Below are 18,139 nucleotides of genomic sequence, written 5' to 3' on the forward strand. Positions count from 1 at the left end.
AGATGAAATAGTTTCAATAACAATTTTTGCCATGTGGAAAAAAAATGCGAAGACACTCTTTGTGGAAAAAAATGCGAAGATGCTCTTAGTAACAAGCTTAATGGCCTCCTTGACCTTTGTTGTTCCTGTTTGTGTGCTTTCTTTACAAGCAAGACATGTAAAATGTCTCAATAAAAGTATATTGTCTGACTTACAATATTCAGAATATCACTTGAAGTTGAGATCTCAGTTCTCCAGATGGTGACTGTTGGTCTTTGGAAAGACCTGACTCACTGCCAATTTGCAGAAATTTGATTTAAAAATGGTTAGATGTGCGAGGAGCAGAGTTTATATTGATGCACAAATAGCAGTATTCTCACAGCTGAAATGAAAACTGACTTTTCATCTAGAGTTTTTGTAAAGAAGTTTTTGGAATGCAGAAGTTTGTCTAGGGGCATGTGTGTGTGGATGTATACAGCGCAGTGCTATGTTTAACAGAAAGAAAAACTCTGTTGCGTCATCCACATAGCTAAAAATAGTTTATAGTTTGTACATCTAAACATAGCGTTGACATGGTGTAGACATTTGCTTCCTTTGTTGTCACCTCTGGGATTGTGGCATGCTGATTAAAATACAGTCTTTACCAGTCTGCTCAGGAAAGGTGGTTTCTGTGCTGTACTGGGTACATGGTCACTTGATCTAGGAAGTAGCCCATGAACAAGCATTTGTTTTGTTTTCTGTCCTGTAGGCAGGTGGCAGGTGTCTTTAGCTGGTTCATATGCATGTGCAGTGGAAGAGAACTAACAGACTTGGGAAGATGCCAAAGGAGAAAGCGTTCCAACACTGAATCACGTTGATGAAATGTGAACTCTGAGTCTAAACATTAGCTTATTCTGACAGACTTACAAATGAGAAAGTAATTTAACATCTTGAAGGTATTCTATTTTACGTTAGGACAGTGAAGTATGCTCAATAACTGTTCATGGTCACAGGGAAGATTTCACATCAAATTTTCATGGAGCTGGAGCTTGCTCATCCATTTTAACGTGTGATGTGTTGTAGCAGGATAGCTTGCGTGATTTATGACATTTGTCAACTTTTCAGAGGAAAGTGTGCCTTTGTGTAGATCTCTTCAGGTTCACTTTTTCATCCATTCTTGCAGAACCCAAAGGACTGCAGTAAAGCCAAGAAACTAGTCTGTAATATCAACAAAGGCTGTGGCTATGGCTGCCAGCTTCATCATGTAGTCTACTGCTTCATGATTGCCTACGGCACACAGCGGACGCTCATCCTGGAGTCTCAGAACTGGCGGTACGCCACCGGTGGCTGGGAGACCGTATTCAGGCCTGTCAGCGAGACATGTACTGACAGGTCAGGTACCACCACTGGGCACTGGTCAGGTGAGGCTTCATGGCTCAAAATTTTCTCTTTGCTTTCATAGATTCAATCACACCGACCTGTTTTGATACCTCTTTAATGTTATGTGGAGCCTAGTAATTATGACTGCAGTTCTGTACATAAGCATTTGTTCCATCTTATTTGTATGTTGAATTGAAAAAAATTGCAACCCTTATTAAGGTATCTCTGTGCTTTGACAGAGATTTGTTTGCATTTCAAATTTAAGTTATAATCCTTCAGCAGTCAGCCACTGCTGTGTGTTATGTGCTAGACAGGAACCCAGTTTTTATTGGAAGAGAGTTTTGAATGTGGATAAACTTCAAAAACAGTGAAGCATGTTTCAAATACAGAGCAAAAGAAACTCAAAGGAAATGGTATCCAGTAGTCATTCACCACCTGATAAAAAATTCGATCATTGAAACAATTTTAATGTAAACTGAGCTGACTCAAAGTTCAGGCTGTAAAAGCAGTGGGAATATTAAACAGCATTTTATTTGTATGTCAGTCAGTCGATCACTTCTTACACTGGGCCTGGCAGTCCTGCTAGGATAACTAGATAGGTATCTGTGTTTGGAGGATCAGGCAGCTTTGTCTCACAGTAAACAGCATTCATTTAATGAAGTTCTCACCACCAGCATCTTGAGGAGTTGCTAACATCTGCATGGGCTCATAGGTTTTGCTATACGTTTAAAACATTTTTCAGGTATTTGCCGAAACTGAGTAGTTATACAGCAACATTGGGAATGGCTGGCCATGTGATAACTTTATTTGCTGTCAAGTTATTATAACTGTAGGAAGACTTAATTTTTTTAAACTGAATTTCAGCTTAGATAATTTTATGTGTACAATTGCCAGCTTTTAAAAGCAGACTTTATTGACTTTCCTGTGGTTAGACTTGCTTATTTTTTCTGAGTCGGACTGGAATTGCAGTGAAAGTTTATAAGTATTGAAATAATTGCATGGAAGATACAGTTGATGAAGAAGAACACAACAAACTGTTGAGAAGAAAAATGTAAATGTTTGTTCCTTCACTTTATCTGTCTTTCTTTTTTTGAAATGGTGGTACATGTGGCCATGTCCCATTCTACTTCCAGATAGGGACAAATTGTTGTGACATGGGTCTCAGGTTTCAGCTCTTCTAGAGTGACTGTACCTCTCATAGTTTCTTAAATTCTGTAGTGCTCAAGCCTTGTCTGGGCAGAACTGATGCCTTGCAGGGATTTCTAGTTACATACAATGGAGTGTTTGAATCTTTAGTTGTACTACTTGGAATGATGGCTTTATAGTTACTTTACTCCCTACTAAAAATTGTTGAGTTGTGTTGGATGCTACAGTTTGCTGTTTTTTTGAGAGCAGTCTGGTGGTGTTGTGTTTTATTTGTGTTTTTCCAGAGAATCAGTAATGTTTCTTATTCATGTTGGATCCAGTAGGACTTGGAGATCTTTGTTACCTGGCTGATGAGCAGTTTAGTGAGGAACTGTGCCCTGGGCTAATGTCTCCAAGGGAGAATTGCTGGATCCACTCACCAGTTCAGAAATCATTCTTAGAAATGTAGAAATGGAAAACTTACATTGAAAACTTTAAATGAAGTTTTATTCATGTTAGCCTAAGTTAACAAATGAAACCACCATCTGGGCATGGTTCTGGGCAGGCTACTCTGTGTAGCACCAGAATCTAGTCACAGGCAGTATGGTGAGCCTTGCATTTAGCATAATAAGCTGTAAAACAGTGTTCTGGAGCACGTAGGCACACATGGCCTAAAAAGAGTGTATGTTGTCATGAAATTAGGTTCCAATAGATGGTGATTCCTGGCATGTGGGCTCTTGCTGATGAAGTACAAATAACGTTCCCTAAAGGAATCACTCCCTGTGGTGGTTTTTTCAAATCAGTTTGAAGGCTGAATGTGTCACATCACTCTATGGGATCAAATGTTTTTAAACTTAATGAGTGCCACTAATGTGGGTTTTGATATTCTAGAGATAGCAGGCTTTCAGGTGTGAAAGAGTCTCTCATTAGCGTGCGTGGGGTTAAATGCCAGTCCTCTGTGGTGCTGTCATCACTGAAGGAGAATGACCCTGACAGCTGATTTCTGCTACTAGCTTCAGTAGCAATCTTCACTGGTTACTCAATTGCCAGTAAATTTAAAAGGCATTCTGTCTTGCTGTCTTCTATTTTATATCTTTCTAAGTTTATAGTTTGTTTTTTTTTAAATCCCTGTACCTTTACAGGGACAAATAAGTCTGAAATTCTTGACTGTAGTTGAATAGAGTTTGGTTGCAAACCACACCTTTGATTTTTTTTTTTTTGCTTTCTAACTTCTGAAATCAGCATGGGATTTTCTAGATTTTCAAATTAAAACTAACAAGAATGCGCAGGTGTAAATTTCCTTTTCTCATAAACAAAATGTTTCTCCTCTGTAGCATATTTAATGTGCTGCTTATATGGGTTTTTAGTAATAAAGTTGTTTCTTAATCATATTTCAAAAATACTCACACAAATGAACATTTGCAGCAGGATATCAATGTAAATTATAGCAGTAGACCCAAAAATCAGAAGATTGTGTATCATCCTAAAGATTAACTCCATGTAATTTGGCGACTTGCACAGGTAATAATTGAATAAACTTTGCTTCATGACAAAGTTGTTTAAATTACAGATTTTTTTTTATCTTTCTTCATCTTAATTAAATTTCCTCTGCTTGACACTTTTAGTTCTATTAGGAACAAAGTGTTGACGTTTCTGAAGTTTATCTTCAGCAGAACAGCTCAGATAATAATCTCTTCTACAAAGAATTAGGAGGCTTATATGAGCTGAGAATATGTATATATTGAAATCATTATTTGTTCAGTCCTCTCTTGACTAGGCATAAAAGCTAAACGTGGCTGGGTCAGATGAAATGAGCATGTTTTTGGAATGTGGGGAGTAGGATGAACTTCAGTAAGCAAGCTGAGGTTAGTCTGATAGCAAAAGGCAAATAAGGCATGTTCTGCTCTGTGCAGAGATTTGGGGTCATCTCATCACTCATCATCTCAGGCAGGAGTTGTTCTGACACACAGGGTGTTCCTGCAGATCAGGTTTTCTACCTTAAATATGTTAAAAGATTTAGACTTCTATGGCAGTTACTTTACACTGTGGCATGATTTTTCATTTTCCTTTGTTTAACTCACTTTCATAATGTCATTCTAGAGAGAAAAGTATCTTAATAAGATACTTAATAAGAGATGGTTGTATACCTGTTCTTTTTAATTTCAAAATTGCACCCTGCCTGCAATTGTCACTGACTTGTGGTTCATGCTTCTTTGGTATCTTTGGCCAAACCGTTACGAATAATGCAGGCAGGAGCTGTTACAAGAAGCATGTATGACTTCCTAGTAATAAGAGCCAAAGTATAGAAAACTTGTGAAGACGTATTTTCTTTAATTTTTTCATTATTTTTCTTTTTAGAAGTTAGTTATATTGAGCATTAGTATTATTCTTTACCAGATCATAATGTTATCGTTGCAACAGCTAAACCAGGGTAGGCCTCTTCCTATCATTTTTTTACTTGTTTTATCATGTCCTGGTGGCATTTCCCATTGAAGGAGAAATTTTAATACATTAGAAGAACAAGATAAAAAACAAGCAGTTAATCTAACCCCTATACAATAACTGGGGAAAGAACAGATAAAAAGGATGGACAGATGAATTATATGGTTAGAAATCCTACCTACATTACATGATGGGGAATGGAAATATGTGGAGGTGAGGAAGCCCTTTGCATGTCGTAAGTAACAGCATTTTCTGCTTCCTAGAAGGCCTGCAAAGAGAACTTGAAAAAGGAAACTCGGAACGCAGTTTCCTGCAGTTACTTTTAAATATTGTCTTTGCTGCCTCTAGCTGTGGCTTGACAAGTGGATGTTTTCAAGGCAGGGATACCCAGAGGGGAAGAAAATGGCAGAGCTCTTCATTTGATGGTAGTGCCAGTTTTAACTGTTCATTGAACTATAATCTTAAAATATGAATTAACTAATGTGTTTATATGTATAATTCAATAAAGAGGATACAGTGGATACATGGGATGAATTTTTAATTCATTAAAGCCAATCAGGCAACTGTAATCAAAAGGACTAAATGAACAAGTTCTGCAGAATTAATAGCAACAAGTAAAAAAATTACATTCCATGCACTAGATGTTCCTTGACAGTAGTTCCTGTGCTGAAATTGGAGGAATATTTAGTATTAGCCTAAAAAACACTCTAACTTGCATAACTTGCAGTTGTGTGAATTATGCTTTACTCCCTTTATCTCACTCAATCCATGTATAATTCTTAATATCTTTTTGTACACTGACTTTCATTATTTACATTTTAAACATTCAAACAGATTTACTGTGAGGCATAGAGGGGAGTGAAGATTTGAGAGAAGAGCAGTCTGTCTTGTATTTTCCCTGTGTGTCAGTTCTTCAAGCTTCTGACACAGCATAGATCTTTCTGTTGTGAAGGTTCTTTGTAAGATGCACTAGGTGAAGACATTTCTATATGTAAACATGTACAAGTATTTCAGAAGTGGAAGGACCATAGAGCTGTAGTGAAGTTGGTCTGAGTTTTCAGATGAGTGCAGTGGCAAAGTGTGATTCTGGCTGTGTCTATATGGGGGGTTATAGAATGGTAGCAAGAAGTTGTTTTCTGCTTTCCAGAGCCATGGCCAGGCTCCAGCACACTGCATGGTTTTGTTACCTGGCCTTCAGAATGGGTGTTGATAAATAGGAAAGGATTCTTCCCAAGAGGCCAGAGAAATCTGCTTTACAGATCAAAGAATGTTGCTGTGATTAAGGGACCCACCTGACACTGTTGACTGGTAGGCAGTGAAGAGGCAGAGATGAGGAAGGCTGGATGGAGCATTGGCAGTGGAGTTAGCAGCAGTGGAGTGGACAGGCACCAGGGAAGTCATTTATTTTAAACAGTATTGTACCAGCTGCTGCTCAGGAGACTGCAACAGCAGAAAAACAGAAGGAAAAATAAGTTCACATGTTTTTTAAACTGTGAGCAAGGTGAGTCAGTCCACAGAAAGAAACACAATGTATAGCTCCAGAGTTAGATGTTGTCTTTGAGCAGATGGCAATCCTTTTCACTTTCAAATACCGCATCAGCACTTAACTTTATTAACAGAACTCCATCCAAGTCTTTGAGAGAAATGGAAGTCAAATTCATTTAACCAGCTGATCTTACAGTGAAGATATAGTGAAGATATATCACTTTATATAGAGAGAGATGGGACAGAGAAGGGAGGGAGTTTGATTTGTTGGTGAGCCTACTTTATTATACATAATGTCATTGCAGATCTATCAGGAGTGAGAGATGGTTATAAATTCTGGAAAAATCATTTCTAATGGTTGAAAACTGACTTTACAGTTAAGGTGCTTTGGAACATTTTTAAATCCACTTCTGATTAGAAGTCTTTGAGTCAGAAATATTCTGGGTATATAATATTCAGAAAGAAAATGAAACTGATAGTTGTAAATTCAAAATCACACATGGGTAATGAGGCAAAAATTTCAGTATATTTCAAAAGCAATTACATTCTTCCCTGATAGGACTTTGATGTCATGAGATGTAAGTAGAAGAAATAGGTTTGTTGTTTCTTTTTTTATTATTGACCTATGTTTATGATGATGTTATAACCAGCAAACCAGGTCAAAATGCTTCAAGGCTTTTTCAGTTTTGACACTTCTGATGTTAAGAATTAGGCACATAACACTTTTTATCATTGCAAACCCAGTATGAGTGCAGCAATGAATAGTGCTGTTTTTGCTGAAATGTGCATCCTGTATAAATACAAGCGATGCTTTCTGGATCTCTGAACACTGTACCTTGGTGTAGCTTTACAAGTCATTTAAAAGATGATTTGTGATCCTGGTTTGAACCCTGGATAGAGAAGTTTGTAGTTTTTGCTGCTATGAACTGGTTCTTATTAACTTCTATTCACACAGAAAATAGTTTCTGGAAAAATGACTTCTTACATACGTTCAAAAAAATCTTCAGAATAATGTAGAGAGTTGTATTCAGAAGATACTCAGTAATGTAACTGAATTCAGTTCCAACACCCATGTGTAGGAAAAAGAAAATGCTTATGTATATTCATTTTTTTTCCTCTTTTGTCCTTTTTTAGGAAGGGCATATTTACATGTGTTTTTGTCTTCTGCAGTGAAAGAGAAGATCCCAGGCTTCCTAAAATAAGTTAAAGCATAGCCCCAAAGTTACCTTTACTTATTTAAAATATGTTTCAATTTTTGCTACAGTTTTGTGATTGATACAAAAATGTGGCTGTTCAAAATCAGGAAAAGTGTTTAGAGTGAATTTTAACAATATATTATTGTGATAGCTGCCTTTATATAATACAGGTCATTGTCTGAAAATGGAAAACAGGAATCTGTAGTAACTGTTTCTGTTATAGCAGCTCCTAACAGTCTTGTTGTGACAAGTACTTTCCAGGGATATAGTATTACAGATTGTAAAATTTTGCTGTCAGAATTAGGACCAGTAAGATAGATAAAGCAGAAGATATTAGTATGGTAAAAATTTTTGTATTTAGTGACATCCACATGAAGGCATTTAACTCTTAGCTTAATTTTTAAGTATAGCATGCAGCAAAGTTATTCCTAGTTAAAATCCTGCCCTATTGTTCAGTAGCCTAGCATTCACTGCAGGCATAGCAGAGAAATGAAAATCCTTGGAAAGTAGTTTCTACAGCTGGTGGGAAGTAGCATCAAGTAATGAATTACAGGAGCAGGTTTTGAAAAATAATAGTATTCTGTTCAGAGACTGAGAACTACAAAGAACTCTTCAGAAAGACTTGTGGTTTGGAGGTTAGTGCTGTGTCAGTCATGACCTCTTGCAACCCACCTTAAAGTTTGTATTTAATAGTCTGCATTCCAATTAGCATTTCAGATTTATTTTTCCCCACTGTTGGGCATGAAAACCAGCTGCTGTTACCTTAAAAAAAGATAAATTAGTTTAATATGTGCTTTAAAGAGGTTATGCAGATTGTAGCTATTTCAGTCTTGATTTTTTTTTTTTCTCATGCATTTGCATACAGTATCTTGTCAATAGCTGACATGTTCCAGTGGGAATGTGCTCAGACATTTTGTATACAAATTTCCTTGTACATTGTGTAGTTCTCTGTTGTATACCACTGTTCAACATTTTGTAGCAATAGTAGAAATTTAGTTTAGCAGGGAGGCTAAACAAGAGAAACCATATAAGTGAATTAGGTAGAGGAAAACAAATCTGAGGTGACCATCTGCTTATCTAAGAAAGAAAAATAAAAATTATTTTAGAAAGCAAACTTCATGTAAATGAAGTTTAGTCTGTCTGGGGAAGAAGAGTGGGGTGAGGAATTTCTAGGTGTAGGACAATATGTATCACCTATAAGGCTATATATCACTTGTAAGGGTATATATGTTTTAAATATATAAGGCTTTATCTCATAGGGCTCAGAAACAGTTCTCTCTTCCAGGGGAGAGAAACATCACTGAAGTTTTCAAGGATATCATAGAGCTGTCTTCAGCTTGCAGTTCTGATTATCTTGAGGAGCAACATTTTCTGCTAGGATAAGAAGGCACCAGAAGAAACAGAAGTCTGCAAATCAAATGGGAAGCTGGAATTCCTTGTTTTAAGTGGGTGTTAACAGGCAGAGCAGTGTATTAGAAACTTAGGGAATGTTTCAGTACTCACTGAAATTTATGTGAGGAGAGCAGGTGGTGTCATGCAGCAAAGGTATAGCCGTATCTACTTAAATTTGCAAATAAATAACAGTAAATAAAGTGAATCTACACAGTCTGCTACAGTGTTTCCTTTAAAAAAATGGAGATGGGTGAAAAAAAAAAAACAGACTCTGCCTATAAACAGGAACTAAACGCTTATAAGCAGTATGGGTATTACATAAAAATCCCAGGAACCAAACTCATACCACCTGTCAAAAAAAACCTGCTTTTAAAAGATAAACTTGATGAAGTTGCTTGATGTTGTTAAAAGGCATTTAAAAAAAAAATCCTATGAAAACCCAAACAAATTTTATACAAATGAGAAAACTAGGAAAGAATACAATTTCTACTAGCACATTACATCCAAATACAAATTAAGGCAGGCCAGAGAATATTTTGAAGAGAAGCTTGCTAAAGGCAAAAAAACTGATCGTAAATCCGTTTTCTAACTCATCAGAAAAAGGAAAGTCCAGAGGGCCTGCTGATGATCAAGGGATGAAAAGAGCTCTGGAAAGAGACCATAGTGTGAAATGTAAAAATACTTATCCATGCTCATTATGGAAGAGCTTAGGGAGGCTCTCATTCCTGAAACTTTCTTCACAGGGCACACCTTGGATGCTGTTTTCCAAAAAAGTGCCATTGAAAGCATTTTACAACAAACCAATTAGTTTACAATTGCTCTTATTTTATAATTGTGTTTGTTTATAGTTGTGTTCTACAGAGCAGTGGATGGTCAGTGAAGGAATACTAGTTTTCAAAAAGGGCTCCAGCACATGACAGATTATGTATTGGACAAACTGACAGGAGAAAAATGTATCAGTTTAGGGAATACACAGAAAAATGTTCAGTGGAGAAGAGTAAACAGGAGTTTTATAGAAGGACGTAATGTCTCATAAACGTAGTAGATTTGTTTGAAAAGGCAACAAATACATGGGCATGGAAGAGTTGAGTTGATTTAATATTTTGTACTTCAAGAAACCATTTGGAAGGTTTCCTCAGATGTAAAGTACTGTGAGACAGAAAATGTATCTGAAACTGGGTTAAAGGTAACTTCAGAGAAAGGGTAGAAATTAGTGATTAATATTCATTAGAGGTGTAAGTCACCAACAGAGTGCGAGTGTGAACTTCACGCTTCAACATATTCATGTATCATCTGGCAATGTGAGCTGGCAAGATTTCTGCTGATAATGAGGTATTTGGTTTAGTGAAAGTGAGAATTCTTTGTGAACAATTACAGAAGGCTCCTGCAGTATATTAAGTGACTGTGAAGTGCAACAGCAGGTACAAATCTGTGTTGATGAGAGCAGGTAATGGGGAAGAACCAAGCCACAGTTACATGTTCAGTGGTGAGATCTGACTGTGTATTGGCTATTTAGGAAGTGTGAATGCACATCCAGTGATCAGTGTACCATAGTAATGTGTTTGCCTACAATCTTGTGCTTACAGTTAGTGTGGCAAATGTTTGCTGTTCAGTAGTTTGGCATGAGTACTAGAGTGCCTATTTAAGTGGTTCTACTAAAGAAACTGGTGGCTTAGCTGATTTGCAATGAGAATACAGTTGGCTTTCTGGGCTGTAGGTGCACATTGCTGAGGTGGTCAGCTTCAAGGCAAGGGCTTTCAGCAGAGTGGGAATGTGGTGAACGGGGAGGCTCTCAGGTTAGCAGAAGGGCACTTGGAGAGCTCCACAGAGGAGTACCAGCCACTCCAGCCAATAATTCAAGGTGATATTTTAGGATACTTGAAGTCTACCTTCCTGGTAGGGTGGTGAATAAAAAGAGGAGCTAGAGGCATGTGCATGCCTCAAGGGCTGTGATCTTACTAGCATCGCAGAGATGTGGTGCTCCTGTGACTGGAGTATTGGAATGGGAGGATACAAGCTCTTTAGGAAGGACAGTTGGAGGGGGTGACAGAGGAGTGACTGAAGATGAGAATTTTTTTTTTCCATGACTGCAGGGTTATCTTCTTGTTTTTTCTTCTTCTTATGTTAGTAGAATGTATGAAGTGGAATGCCTCCCTGTTTCTCTGTTTCTTTCAGATGCACTGTTAAGGTGAAGCATACTTTCTTTGAATTTGCTTTGAATTTGATCCTTGAGGTCTCTTTCAACCTGGTATTCCATGAATTTCCAACAGCGTAGCAATTTTACTCTTTGCTGTTTTATTTATGGCCAACTAAAATACCTTTTTGTCTACATGCACCTTGAGGGCTGTGTTCCATCTGGACTTACATATGAGGGTATTTTTACTAATTCATTGAAAGAAGAGTCTTTCAAGTGTTCAAATTAGGTCAAGATAAGATTGGGAGCTCAAGTTAAAATTCACTAACTCAAAACCACAGTAAATGCCTTCTCTAAAATGGGAACCCTTCTATACTAGACACCTGGATAGCCATCTCCAAATATTTAGCTCCATTCTCATGACCTGTTGGGAACTTTTAGTCTCCTAAAATACCATCTTGAGGCTGTCTTATTTTTTGCATGCTTATACAAGCTTGTTACAGGCTTATATGCATGTCCTGTTTCCAGTTAGCATATGCAAGTCAGAGATCAATCCCTGCAGATCAGTTCCTGCAGCTGTTGAAGGGTTATTATAAACAGTAATCTGTTTATCTTCTGTTCCAGAAAAGACAACCTAATGTTCAGAACAAGTATTTGGAAGTATTTTCAGGTATATAGTAATTAAGCTGAAATAGAGACTAAGTTTTAGTGGAGTTGTTTCAAATCAAATAAAAAAATTAGTTTTTCTTCAATATTGCTGTAATGTTTTTTTTTTTTTCTGTATGTTCTCCTAAGTTATCTCAGCAATCCTTATGTAAGGTCTTACATTTAAATCATCAACTCTGACTCGTTTTCATGAATGGCTAAATCTGGGTAACATGGAAAAACCCTTTGCATTTATAGAATTAAATTTGCCTTTGTAAATACATTTTGTGGTATTTTCTGCTAATCAGGAAGCTGCATTTCTTCAGAGGCAGGTACCCCTTTCATACAGGATGTTTAGAAGGAATAGGGCCTTGTTCAAAAGCAGTTTGAATACAGAGAGATAAAAGGAAAAATTAATTACTAGTAAGCATCTTGGTTTCTACTTAGTTTGGCAGTCTGCTGAAAATGCCTTTGCTGACTGCTAGATGAAGTCAATTTGTGCAGCCGCACACTTCATCTGTAAACTTCCCAGCTGGCATGCTGGCCGTCTAAACAACTGAGGAAGGGAAAAATCTTTACTTTTTAATGTTCACTCAAAGTCATGTGACAGTTGTTGTAAAAAGCCTCTAATAAGCCACGAGAACTGAAACAGAAATGGAGGTCTTTACAATTCAGCTCACCTAGGCTCACTAAAAAGGGGATGGAAGCCCTGAAGGCATCAGTAGATGCTGCTGCTTTAATTTTGTCAGAGACATGGAGAAGTTGATACACTCAGTTCATGCTTTCACTAGGCCCAGGAGGGAGGAGCACATTCACTGGAATCTTGGTTTTTATTAGGACAGTAAGAGCACTGTTTGTCTTTATGTTGTGGTTTTGATGTGCAGAGAACCATGGTGACAGGGGAAAATCAATGCTAGTGAAAATCGGTGGAACCTAGAAATAAGAGTGCCACCCAAATCCTGATTTTTGGGTGGAAGATGATAAAACAGTACTTTTGACAGAAAATTATTTTAGCCAAGTGAGAGCAAAAGTTTTGCTGTCATGCTGTACCTTTTTTTTTTTTTTTATCCTAACTTAGTACAAGTTCTGAATATTGGATGAATTTTGGCCAAATGAGGTAGGTCTTGATAAAATATCAAGTTCTCAAAACAGCCTGATAGATGTATACAGCTTGTGAAGTCAGGGTTCAGGCACAGAAGCAGGTGCCACTTCCAACAGGCAGACAGTGCAGGCAGCATCAGGAGACATGGGAGTACCTGAGGTTAGTTGCAAGAGTTGTGCAAGAGAGAAGAGGGGAGGATGCAGGAAATAAGCCCTGGGTGTGCTGGGCTGAGAAAAGTAATAAAAGATATGTTGGGATGTTTGAAAATATTTTGATTTATTTCCAGCCGAAGCTGTCGAGGATCAACCTTTTGGGATCCAGATGGGACAATACTGCCCATATTGCATATAAAACCTGAAAAAGAAACCAACAGTATTGTTTCTTTAAAACTGAGTTGCACCAAATTTAATCAATACTTGCCTGCCTTAAAAGGTTTGAAAAGATAAAAGAATTTAAAAAGTGTGTAGTGGAACACTAGTGAGAAAATAATCAGCAACCAAGTTCAAAAACTTTGTGTTGAAAATGTACAAAGCACCTACTGAGTGACTCTAGCAATGTTTGCAAAGGCCCAGAGATGTAGTGTGCAGCACAGAACAGATAAAAGGTACTTTTGGGCTAGTTGGCAGTTCATAAGTAGTACCACACACCATGTCTTTGCATAGTGTCCATGCTTTGACTGCTCTGCAAAGAAGAGCATGGAAACTGATGAACCACAAACCTGCTGTCTTTGCAGTACAGAACACTCACCAGCAAGGTGGTGAGGAGCCTGGTGAGAATTCAGCCTGTCCCTATTGCCTGTACTAATCTAACAGCATTTCTGGCACTGAGGGCTCTTGTGTGTGTGAGGTCAGAAGTGTCCACTCAGGTGGGGCAGTGAGTTATTCAGGTTGGAGATCTTAGTTCAGTAGAGCTGTGACAAATTCCAGAGGTCGTTCTGAGCCAAACCAACATTTGTCAGGCTTCAGAGAAGTTGATATGAAGTATATAAACAGTAACAGTTTCCAAATGGGCTTTGAATTAGGAGGAAAAAGATTAAATCTAAGAAGTAGGCAGTAAGATTATGCCCAATACAAAAAATTATATAAACCTTATGGAGATACAAAGTAAATGATTAAGGCACATTAGGATACTGCAGGGAAGCAAAGTTATGCTTTTTATAATACACATGGCTCACGTTGATGTTTAAAAAGCAGTCAGTGGGACTCCTGGAAATTGAAACTCTGTTACCAAACTCTGTTAGACATATCCAAAAGCTGGTGATAAATCAGAACTAGGTGATGCAATTGGCGTCTAAATACAAATCAATTTCTGTACAGTCTGTGATTTTCCTCCAGAGGATATTGTTATGGTAAAATGCAAGAGTTACCAGTGTTGCAATACTTTGACTATTACATACCCACTCAACTTTAAATGACCTCTAGCAAGTCCAGAAGTATCTTCCGAGCTAGATAATTCTGTTATCAAACATGAAAGCTGGACCCTACACCAAGCAGGGAATTTGATCTGATAGTATTGTGATTTGAATTACCAACATGAGAGGAAGTATAAGGGGTTATTACCTTTTACGGCTTATCCCTTATTTAACTAAACAAGGCTGAAAGTGGAAGAACAGAAATATTTTAGAATTCAGAGAACAGCTAGCTAAAAACTGAAGAGATGTGTGGAGGAAAAGATCCTTCTGTATTTTTAACATAACATCACTTTCTTCAGCTGAACAGCTACAATTCGTATCAGTCAAAACTCTGACTTCATGTTTTCATTCTGTCCATGCCCGCCCATCAATCTGACTGAGTTCTGTTTAGCTTACTGTGTCATTGACTGTGATTGCAGCTTATTTCTGAGTCAGCTGAACCAGTATCCTGGTACCCAAAATTTCCATGACAGTTTTTTAAACTGTATATTGAAAATAGTATAAAATTGTCAGAACCTTCCACTCAACACTGGGGGGAAAAAAACCCACAAAAGAACAAGTCAGTGTGATAAGACACCTGTTGCTTGCCTATAGTTGTGTTGCAGAGCTGTTTACTCCCACAGGTTACTGAAGAATTACTCCACTGGTTTTGTCCAGGACAAAAGCAAACACTTGCTATAAGTTTTACTGTTTGCACATCAGCAATCTCATACTTTGTAAAGTGAATGAAGACTAATAGGAAGCTTTTTTGGTGTGTGTGTCATGGTTCAGAATGATAATAAGGGTAATAAAAACTAGGAGGTTGTCAGAAAAGTTCCTAGAATTGTTTCCCTCTTCGTGTTTGATTGTACAGATGTTTGAGCAGCGATGTTAGATGGCAGTGCTCTTGTATGTGTGGATTAAGTGCACTTATGCACCCTGCCCACTTCTGATATTATGCAAACCACTGACAAAACAGGACGCTGTTGAAAACAATGATGACCGTATTAATAGTTTGATTTTAATTATTATTTTTTAATAAACAGTGCATTATCTTGGCCTTTCAATATCTGAAGGGGGCCTACAAGAAAGCTGGCAAGGAACTTTTTAGGATATCAGGTAGTGATAGGACTAGGGGGAGTAGAATAAAGCTGGAAATGGGGAGATTCAGGCTGGAAGTCAGGAAGAAGCTCTTCCCCATGAGAGTGGTGAGAGCCTGGAATGGGCTGTCCAGGGAGGTGGTTGGGGCCCCATCCCTGGAGGTGTTTAAGGCCAGGCTGGATGAGGCTCTGGCCAGCCTGATCTAGTGTGAGGTGTCCCTGCCCATGGCAGGGGGGTTGGAACTGGATGATCCTTGTGGTCCCTTCCAACCCTGACTGATTCTATGATTCTATGATCTTTTCACTGTGCATGTCAAAACTATTTTGTCAGTACATGGCAAAAGTCGTGAAGCACCAGAGGCTTCTGTAACCATTAAAAATTTTCTAATTTCTAATTACAGTAAACACCACATTCTTTGGTTTGTATTTATCTGAATATTTCATTTTATAGCTTTCCATTTGTTACCCATACTGTCAAGTAACAGTTCCAACATTTTTTTGGGTCTCATGTTATTTTACAAAATAAGGAACTCTTCCTCTTCTCTGTGAAATAACCGTATGATATTTTCAGTTTCTTATCAAAAAGTAGTTTTTCATATCCAAAAGTGCACTCATTAACACTTGACCCAGGAGGAAAATGATTTTTCATATCTCAAAGTGCACTCATTCACACTTGACCTAGGAGTTAATTTTGCACAACCAAATTGTTTGTTTTGCCTTAATTAAATAGGTTTTGTTTCTTACTGATTTGGATTCATGGCAGGTCTTGCAACTTCATTACTAGTCAAACAATGTATCACACACAGTTGAAAGCTGAACTATGTTGTTTTTTTTTCCACACCCTGCTTTGATATTCTTGTGAATTTTGTATCTTTTAATCAAAGTTGCTGTATGCTGAGAACTCTCCTAATTATTGTTGGAGAGCCTGTTTTTTCTCAAAGCTTTAAGACAGCATGTGGAGATATTTTCAGCAGCATACTCTTCGTTTTGAATGGTGTGGAGAAGTGTTTTGGGTGGGTTTCAGGACAATGCCAGAGTGGGTCAGGTCATTCAGTCAGCTTTATCAATAGCAGGACTTTCCAAAAGGCTGTCTTTACACAACAGCATGGGGTTTTTTTTTAGTGATAGAATGAAGTTTAAAAACTTGTCAGGTATACCACACTTAATAAAAACACACTTTTTTATATGCACCTCAGCATCTCTCAAAAGAGAGATGCTCCTCAAAAGAGCTGCAGCAGATTTCCCTGTTTCTTGCCCCGCTCTTAGCTGGGGAAAAAGGGTAGAAAGGAGAGAACATCTAGCGCTATTTCAGACCATCACCAAATGGAACGTTTCTTGTCTATACCTCTGACGACACCTGCACCAGATCTAGCAGTGCCTTGGCTTCAGGCTGCTTTTCTTTATTGCAGCTTTCCAAAGACATACTGATAAAATACTCTCCATCTTCTTATAAGAAAATTTAAATGTTCTGCATTTTTAGTAAATTAATGAACTTCTACTAAATCTTTTCCTGTAAGGATGATATAATAGGTAGTAAAAATACGAATTGGCTTCTTGAATGAAAAGGTGTCATGTATACCTGCAGTACACATTTTATGGGAAGTTCTTCTGGAAGACTCTAGAAAGGGCCATCAGCCAATGGTGTTGCAGGGTGCAGTGATGAAGTATTGGACATACAGATAGATTGATGAGGACACATTTTTCCAAATATATTAAAATGAATGGAAAACATCTTTGGCCATAACAAACTTTCCTTACTTGATGAACCATATCTCAAAGAATTACTGCTGAATTCTGACCAGTTTCACTGGTAGACTTGTTGGTGTTAATGGAGCACTCTGGCAATGTGTGACTTCATCATGCAGTTGTCATACTTTAAATTAGACTTTGTCACAAATACACTGAAATTATTTTTAGTGTGTACAAAAGTGGTTTTGGGGATTTCTAACTATTCTTAAAGTAAGGCTCGTTATCCCTGCACTAAATTGATTTTCTCAGCCATTTGGTTTACTTGTTCAGGAGCAGTTGCATGAGTTTGGTTTGCCTGTATTTTAGACTGTTTTCTTTCCTGGCTAGTGAGCACTAAACAGTACTAGCCGTCTTTGCCAGTAAACCCTGCTGAGAAGGAGGAAGTGAGCACATTAAAAACCTTACCTGAAATGTTCAGTGTTTCAAAATGTAATGATTTGTACTGTGCTATATGAAAATAGCTTGGAATTGTCAATTGTGGTGACACTTATGTTTGTGTAATTTGTAAAAACTCTTCTAAGATGCTTAGTGGCTGTTGAGCCTCGAATGGAAGTCGTATCTAAAATGTCTGCGTCTTTCCCTTCAGTTAGTATTTGAAAGGTAACAAATTCTCATTTGTATGTGAAACACATGCTTGTATAGTGCTCAGTACTTTTTTCTTTATCTATTTAACTTGCTGATTATGGTTAATTTCTTCCAGACATGAATTACCTCTTTCTCTGTCTTTTCTGTCAGAGTAGCTAACCCAGTGGTTATGATGGATGTCTGAAATGTGGCGATTTACTGCCTTAAAGTGTACTCAGAAGAGCAGCAGGGCTATAGGTTATGATTTTAACAGTTTCTTATGCCTTGAAATATTTCTTTGCTTATTTCTTAAACAAGTACCTGAATTTTAAGTGTTTTGGATAACAAATCTGTCCCTTTAAGCCTTAGCACACTGTCACGGTGTAGGTGCTTATAAAAAGGTATGAATATATAAGCAAGGAAAACCTTTTATGTCTTGTAAACTACCAGCTGCTAAGAATGCGAGGACCTTCAACT

General features: G+C 37.7%; 1 protein-coding gene across 3 annotated transcripts in view; it reads left to right on the top strand.

Annotated features, from left to right (window-relative positions):
- FUT8 (fucosyltransferase 8) overlaps positions 1-18,139 on the top strand; it is a 78,073-nt gene that overhangs the window by 45,811 nt on the left and 14,123 nt on the right. For all 3 annotated transcript variants that reach the window (XM_054400040.1, XM_054400042.1, XM_054400043.1), the window contains one exon: positions 1,142-1,379. In XM_054400040.1, coding sequence (XP_054256015.1) covers positions 1,142-1,379 — 238 coding nt within the window. The remainder of the gene's footprint in view (positions 1-1,141; positions 1,380-18,139) is intronic.

This window comes from Indicator indicator, chromosome 4 (genome assembly GCF_027791375.1).
Source record: "Indicator indicator isolate 239-I01 chromosome 4, UM_Iind_1.1, whole genome shotgun sequence".
In the NCBI taxonomy this organism is placed as follows: domain Eukaryota; kingdom Metazoa; phylum Chordata; class Aves; order Piciformes; family Indicatoridae; genus Indicator; species Indicator indicator.